The 7,858-nt window shown below is 45.6% G+C and overlaps 1 protein-coding gene across 1 annotated transcript; it reads left to right on the top strand.

Annotated features, from left to right (window-relative positions):
* Positions 1-4,521: 4,521 nt before the first annotated feature.
* On the top strand, positions 4,522-7,128 carry LOC114865674 (1-acylglycerol-3-phosphate O-acyltransferase ABHD5-like). Its single transcript, XM_029166991.3, has 7 exons — positions 4,522-4,670; positions 5,224-5,306; positions 5,488-5,896; positions 6,087-6,238; positions 6,321-6,432; positions 6,498-6,678; positions 6,786-7,128. The coding sequence occupies exons 1-7, from the start codon at positions 4,600-4,602 to the stop codon at positions 6,903-6,905; spliced, it is 1,128 nt and encodes a 375-aa protein (XP_029022824.1). The 5' UTR covers positions 4,522-4,599; the 3' UTR covers positions 6,906-7,128.
* The last annotated feature ends 730 nt before the right edge of the window (positions 7,129-7,858 follow it).

The raw sequence follows: 7,858 nt of genomic DNA, 5'->3' as shown, positions 1-7,858 counted from the left end.
CACACACACACACACACACACACACACACACTACAAGGCTTTCAGTTTCTAAATCAATCCCACATCCGTAGCTAATGCAGTGCTGGGCCCTCTTCAGGAAGCATTAGGCCTATTAGTCAAAGTGCGTGCGCATTCTTGCGTGTGTGTGTGTGTGTGTGTGCGTGTGTGTGTGTGTGTGTGCGTGGAAGCCGCACACTCAGCAGTAGCCGATCTCAGTGGATCCTGTGGGGTCAGCAGGTGCAACAGGGAACCATCTTAGTGTGTGTGTGTGTGTGTGTGTGTGTGTGTGTGTGTGTGTATGTGTGTGTGTGTGTGTGTGTGTGTGTGTGTGTGTGTGTGTGTGTGTGTGTGTGTGTGTGTGTGTGTGTCTGTTCCCCCTCCTCTCTATATCCTCTAGGCTCTTTATCGCTCTAAAATTATCCTCCATTTACTGGAAGACACTTGACAGACTGAGAGGCAAACAGAAATATGGACGTTCTAGTGTGAACGTCTTCCTGGATCACTTATGGGAGCACAACTAAGAGACAACCAGACTTCTCGCTTGGTCACATGACCTAATTTAATAAGTGTGGATGGGTTAAAAACTGATAGAGGCAAAGTCTGGTAATGCCTCAGCTAAGCGGAACACACCTCCCAGCTCGGCAGAACGAAACAACAGAACCTCATGTAGCATGAAACTGGATTTGCATTTGAGCTGTAAGAGGCACTGCTGTAAATCCTACATGTGTAATCGCTGCAGCTACGTGTAAAGACGACTGGGATCAACAGTGAGTTTTCAAATGTTTTGACTCCTGGCCATGAATCAACATCCTTTTCCAACGTACTGTCTACAGCATATTATACAAGTGTTTCTGTGTGGTTGGGTGTCTGTCTGCCTCCCACAGCAGACATGCAGTTAGGTAACACCACTAGGTGTGTGTGTGTGTGTGTGTGCATGCGTGCGTGCGTGCGTGCGTGCGTGCGTGTCCGTCTAGGGCGTACACCACCTCTCGCCCAGCAGGGCCCTCATACGTTGTATATACTGTATATGGTCTGATCACACATGATGCACCATATGCTCTATTACAGGCAATTACCAGGGAGTTTTACGATGGCTGGCTACTGTTCTATGATCTGCAACCTAACACAATCACAACATTTGCATCTTCTGACCGACTATAGGGCTTGTATTACTCACTCAAACACTATGATCTCTGCACCCTTGTGTGTCATTTTTTCATCTTAGATATGCATCTCAACTTTCCTTTTGTCCCCTCCCCTCTCATGGCCTCCTGCCCCCCACCCCCTCCCCCCACGCTCCGTTTTGCCCCTGAGGATTTTCCCCTCCGGAGGTGGATCAAGTCTCTGCAAATCAATATCACCCATTCATATCGGTGCAGCTTATGCATGATCATGTGAACACACGCATTCGCAGACACAGACTACAACTAGTTCTACACTGTATAATTGGACCCACTGATGTATGACCCATAAGATAAAAAACACATGGACCCAAAATGAGTTCTATTATCATTATCAGCTCATCTGAGGCTGATCAGACTCTGCTCATGATGGACGGCGGGGAGAATGTGAGGAACACCCATATACAGCAAATGATAGCTTTTACCAGTGCCAGCAGCAAGTACTCCGATTAGTCAGACATGGCCAGTTAATAGACCCATAGAGAGGCTGAGAACAGAAATGAGGGTAGCGGATGAAGAGAGTCAGTGGAAAAGTGAGAGGGAGGAGAGGAAGGAGGAAACTAGTGGAGAAAGCGAGACAGTAAGACTGGCCATTATAAATCATATCCGCTGTTGGCGCCGGCCACGTATCCTAGCAACCAGACGGTCCCTCCGCCTCTCCTCCATCTCCTTTTCTTTCTTCCGCTAACAGCCTGGTCATTCTTGTTACCCATAGTGCACCGGGCATGGCCTCAAAACTCGTGGCACAGTGTGGCTTATAAACATATTCAGCCCCATTTAAGCTTGACCCCGGAACAGTGAGCTGTGCTCGTTATAAGAAAATAATGTGATTTATAGTCAAGCAGCATAAAGAACAAGTCATGTCATGGTGTTCACAGGTTACTTCACTTGCTCCTGTTGAGGTTGAGTCTGGGTGCATGTGTGTTAAATCACCTAGTGGGGTTAGATTTGTTTTCCATGTCTCACTATATGATCAGCTGACGTCTGTCATAGTACACCACAGTGCAATAAGCTGCTCTAATAACTAAAAACGACTGACAATGATGAGTGGTCGTTTTGTACTAACAGCAAATGAAGGATGTGCCCAGATGACACAAATAAAGAAACGAATACCACGTGACGTCAAACCAAAAAGACTCTATTTATTTCTTATAACTAAATTATAGAGAAGCTTCGAATTTGGCTTTAAGATGGTGTTATCATCACTGGCCTTTAGCCACAGACACATTGTGGAACCTCAGTCAGTCAGATCAGACAATCAGACAATTTAGGAACTCACTAATGACTTTGCCTGCTCTGTGAACCTCCCTCCTGATTGTCCCAGGTCTTATGAGGCAGAACAGGCACTTTGTTTAAGTCAATTTACAGGCAGACCACGAGTTGCTGATTCGGAGCCCAGATAGCAGAGGAGGATATAGTGTGTAACCCCCAGCTAGCATGACTAGCGTGTGGTGGTGAGACGCAGCGAGCAGCCTGGCTCCGCGCTGCAGCTTTATGCCGTCTCCTCACTAAAAGCCCCGGCCGGTTACTGCTCTCCAGACAGCCACAGTCTTCCACGAGCCTCGCTCCTCTTTGGGATCGGATACAGCCTCATTGTCTAGTGCCTTATGAAATTTTGAGTGCTCAGCGGAGTGAACGGACAGTAACACACATGCAGGATGAATGTGTGCATCAAAGGAAATGAAGCACTCAGGAACCACTCAGTCAGCCCATAGTCCAAGAGCCAGCAGAAGTGGGTGGTAGGAGAGGAAAATTGTGTTTGAGAAGCGAATGACAAAATAGACGGTGTGTGTGTGTGTGTGTGTGTGTGTGTGTGTGTGTGTGTGTGTGTGTGTGTGTGTGTGTGTGTGTGTGTGTGTGTGTGTGTGTGTGTGTGTGTGTGTGAGAAACAGAGCACAACTACGCCACCTTGTGGATTTGGGCAGTCAGGGCTCATCCTAGAACGGTTCACCTGTAACAAAAAAAAAAATTATAATTAATGACATGACATCAAATATCAAATGTTTAACAGTTTTTTTCAAAAGCTGGTGTTTTCAATATATTCTTTATAATGTACAATGTTTATAGATAAGCTTAAATCCGCCTTGATTTTGTGAGGCGGCTCCCAGTTCCTGGGGTCTCCAGAAGACTGCCCCTACATCTCCTGCCAGCGTGTGCACACTACACGCAGTCACCTCATGAAGGTTGCTCCTGAGCTTTTCAAGGATAACGCCTCTTTGAATCTATAAGATAAACCCCCTTTTAAGTTTTAATGAGAGCCACAGAAAACGTTTGGGTGGGTGAAAAAAAGGAAAAAGTAAGATAGGAAAAGTGCCATGCCTGTAGCAGCAGGATTACATTGTACAAAAAAGTCCTCCAGGATAATGAGTTAGATTAACTTTCCCTTTAATCTCTGCCCTTATCTTAAATTATGGGAAGAAACGTACGCAGATAAGCATCTGTTTAATTTTTATTCCAGCAACTGTGTCTGTCTATTATTAAACTACATATAGGCTGGACGGGAGCCAATGTCATGTTCCTTGGTTTAACGAAACGCACAAAACACTAAATTATCGATAACACAAAATGTCTTAACCCCCTAAAACTACTGTTAATGGTCGTAAAACGTCGCTTACCGCGTTTCGGGTGTTTAACTGCATTTAGACGATGGGTTTCATCGGATGCTTCATTATAATTAATATTTTATAATGTATAATTTGTTGTTTTGCAGATTATTTGACGAAACAACTGTAACTATAAAAAAGCTGTATTTCATAACGACTGATAACTCCGTGATCCGTTCAATTTGTTACTCGATCTGTGATTGGCCGAATAATGATCACGTGACAAGAAGAAACTCCTTAGTTCTGTTTTATTCTATTCTGGTCTTTAAAGCTGATGGATGTTAACGTTTTCAACGATTACATTTTTAATTTTAAGGTCGCGTCGCTTTCCACATGTTTTTTATTTAAACAGGAAACAGAAGAGTTTCTCTTTGGAGCAAACCTAACGTGTCTTAATGCTTCGGCTTCTTATCACTAACATCACTTTTATTGCTCTGATAAAATCAACAAAATAGAACAAGATAAAAATTTTAAAAATAGCTGACGAATGATACGTTCACTATAAACAAAGTTCACCTGTGCTGATTAGCGATGAGACGAGCGGAAGTTAAGAACACGCTGTTGCCTTCAGGTACAGTTGGATATACAAATGTTCTGTACCAAGTCGGCTGCCACCAGAATAAAATAGCTTTCAAGGACAGGCCTTTTTATTAAATTTTGTAGTAAATATTAATTAAAAATAATAATCACACACAACACGCAGATATGGTTTAGAAATGCGTCTTAATTAATAGTTGTAATTAGAACGTCAGCCGATAAATTTACACTTGTACGATGTGCTCGTGAACGTCTCATAACAAACTGTACTTTCTCACATGTTTGCGACACAATCGCCAAACAACATGCGGAGGATGGCGGAGGAGGTCCAGCCCGTGAAGGAGCAGGGGTGAGTTTGCTTCGGTAACAGTTCCTCGTTTAGTTTCCTTTTAACTAGAATCGCTTCCTTAAGCCAGTCCTGGTGTTTAGACGGCTCGAACATGACGCCCAAAACAAACGTCAGTTAGAACGATGTCAAACTAACTTACCTTTACTGCGTTTTGTTATTGGTCCCGTTTGAAGAAACTTCTTTATGTTTTAGTAAAAACAGCTGAATTTCATACTTTACATACATCTCGACGGCCTCTTTTTCCCAGACGCTGTTGATGGACTTAAGTTTTCATGTAGTTTTATTTACGCCGAACTGAGCATCGGCTACTTGGAATTTCTCAGTCATCTTTTTCCAATTGAACGTGGATTATATGATTTTAATTAATATTAGCGTCGTTGGACACAATGTTTTACTGTACATTTCCAGATCACATAACACCCAAGTTTGAGTGTCTCTCGAAGGAAGATCGATTGAATCATGAAGACAGTAGCATCAGTGATAACAGCGGTGGTCAAAGTTCACCTTCTCGTGCGTGTTTTCATGTGCTCTGCCTCTGGGTTCACGTTGGCAGCTCCTGGATATCTAGCTGGCTGCCGTCCTGGTGCCCCACGTCTCCCTCCCGGCTCAAAGATGCAGAAGATAAAATGCTCAAGTGTAAGTCTATGTATGAACGCGTGGCTGACTTTCATTGCACTGCTTTAATCGCAGAGGGCTTCGAGTGATCGTGTCTAATGATCTATAAAGAAAAAGGCCAAAATGAACAGAACGGTTTATTATAGTGACTCTGAGGTGGTGAGAATGACTGTCTTTTCGCCCCCCCCCTCGTCTCCTGCAGGCGTGAACCGGCCTTTCTCCAGGCAGCACGTTCGCATTTCCAACGGCGATTACCTGTGGACGCTGGCGTTTTCCAATCAGCCCCACGCCCCCTCCTCCTTTCTCTCGCAGCCCCCGGCCCAGACCAGGCCTCCCCTGGTTCTGCTGCATGGCTTTGGGGGTGGAGTTGCCCTCTGGGCCCAGAACCTCGACTGCCTCTCCAGCACCGGGCCGGTCTACGCCCTGGACCTGCTGGGCTTCGGCAGGAGCAGCCGTCCCCAGTTCAGCGCGGACGCGGAGGGAGCCGAGGAGCAGTTCCTGGTGGCGCTGGAGGAATGGAGGGAGAAGGTGGGACTGGAAGAAATGGTGCTGCTGGGACATAACCTGGGAGGATACCTGTCCACTGCCTATGCTCTCAAGTACCCCAACAGGTTGGTGTGTCTATATGAGAGGACACATGCCTATTATAACTTCCTGCATCAGAAAATGGCATATATTTTTTTGATGCATTGTTTAAAAGTAATGATCAAATAATACAAATATTTGATGCGTAATATAATTTAAATTTAAATGAAAAAAAAAATACAATTTAAAATGTTTTTCGTTAATATGTGCGTTTAGGGTGAGGCATCTGCTGCTGGTGGAGCCCTGGGGTTTCCCAGCTCGTCCGGAGAACCCCAACCAGAACTCCATCCCAATGTGGATCAGAACCATGGGAGCTGTTATGACCCCATTCAATCCCCTGGCTGGACTGAGGCTTGCTGGACCTCTAGGTGATCAAACGGCTGCTGTCTCCTTTTCATTAGATCATGTATTGAAATAAAAACCAGTTCAATTCATGTATTCGTCTCTCAGGTCCAATTCTCGTCCAGACCATCAGGTCCGATTTTAAGCAGAAGTACTCCTCTGTTTTTGATGACAACACTGTATCTGACTACATCTACCATCTGAACGCCCAGACCCCGAGGTGAGTTCTTGACATGGACCGATTGGGCGCATCGCAGGCGCTTTAACATCCGGTTTAATCCCCAGCGGCGAGACGGCCTTTAAGAACATGACCATTCCCTACGGCTGGGCCAAGAGGCCGATGCTGGAGAGGATCGGCCAGGTCAAAGCTGACATTCCCGTTTCCTTCATCTACGGCTCGCGCTCCAGCATCGACAGTGACTCTGGGTACGCGTTGAAGAAAAGCAGGCCGGATGTAGAAATCACAGTAAGTTTGTTGCACGTTGGGGAGTTCACAGCAGTTCTACCGTTTTGTTTTTTTTTTTGTTTGTTTTTTTCTGAATGTCAATCAGCGCTTGTCTTTTGTCCCATCAGGTGATCAGAGGGGCGGGTCACTACGTTTTCGCAGATCAGCCGGAGGATTTCAACCGGACGGTCCTTCAGATCCTCGCCGGGACGGAGAACAAATGTGTGGACAGGGGAGCGACGTCATGAGAGATCCCTTGTTCAGACTAATGGGAGAACACAGGGGACTAAATCATCATCATTCATCATCATCAACGCAGTACAACTGGAAACCTTAAGTAGTTTTAAGACGCTTGCTCATCGTTCCACATTTTGGCACCGTCTAAATGTTCGTGGTCAAAGGTCAGATGATGCCTCCACGCTCCGTACTTGGTCTTGTGTAGATATGTTTCGTAAATAAATGTGAGATGCAGCTGTGGCTCATGTATTCTTGTACAGTAAGACTGGCATCATACTGGACAGTTCATCCCTTTAAAAAAATACTTTCTCAAGAGAATAATTAGAACTTGCACAAACACGCTGTTCCCTTTCTGACCTTCCACCCACTCTGTGAGATATGAGGGAGAAGTAAGTAGGGCAAAGGGCCGCTGACTTTTCCCGCAGCGCTTCTCCACAGACGGACCGACGTCGAGCGGCCAGCAGGTGGCGGCAGAGCAGCGGCGTGCGCGCGCCGCGCCGCGCCGCACGCGCTGCCCTCGCTGCGCCGCTCCTCTGGCGGGTGGGGAGGCGTGAACCTCACACGACGTGCCCTCACGTTCACACCGGAGTGAGTGACCTACTCTGGAGACCTGGACAGTGATGCTTTAAGAGCAGTATGACACTCGGCTCGCTGCGAAGTCATAACTGCAGTGACAGAATAGGGTCAGATGTGTGTTGGAATAAAAATAGGCCTTCGCTTTCACAGGGCTGATGAATAAAACTTAAACTATTGGTCCTTTTTCTTTTACACCTTGTTTGCTAGTGATAATTATGATTCCTGTTATTGTGTAACACTAAGCACGCTCCTATTAAATACTTATTATATTTGTTAAACCACAAGGCTTTAAAAAAAGAGCAGCCTGAGTGAGGATTAGCATGAGTTCTATTTTGACATGTTTGAATACAATGGATTTTGAAGCAGGGAAGCATTTAAGTTTCCACCA

Source organism: Betta splendens, chromosome 11 (assembly GCF_900634795.4).
Source record: "Betta splendens chromosome 11, fBetSpl5.4, whole genome shotgun sequence".
NCBI lineage: Eukaryota > Metazoa > Chordata > Actinopteri > Anabantiformes > Osphronemidae > Betta > Betta splendens.
This window is presented reverse-complemented; position numbering and strand designations above follow the sequence as displayed.

Coding starts and splice junctions, on each gene's coding strand:
- LOC114865674 (XM_029166991.3), top strand. CDS start 4,600: ATGTTTGCGACACAATCGCCAAACAACATGCGGAGGATGGCGGAGGAG. Junction 4,671..5,223: donor CAGCCCGTGAAGGAGCAGGG/GTGAGTTTGCTT, acceptor TCACGTTGGCAG/CTCCTGGATATCTAGCTGGC. Junction 5,897..6,086: donor GCTCTCAAGTACCCCAACAG/GTTGGTGTGTCT, acceptor ATGTGCGTTTAG/GGTGAGGCATCTGCTGCTGG.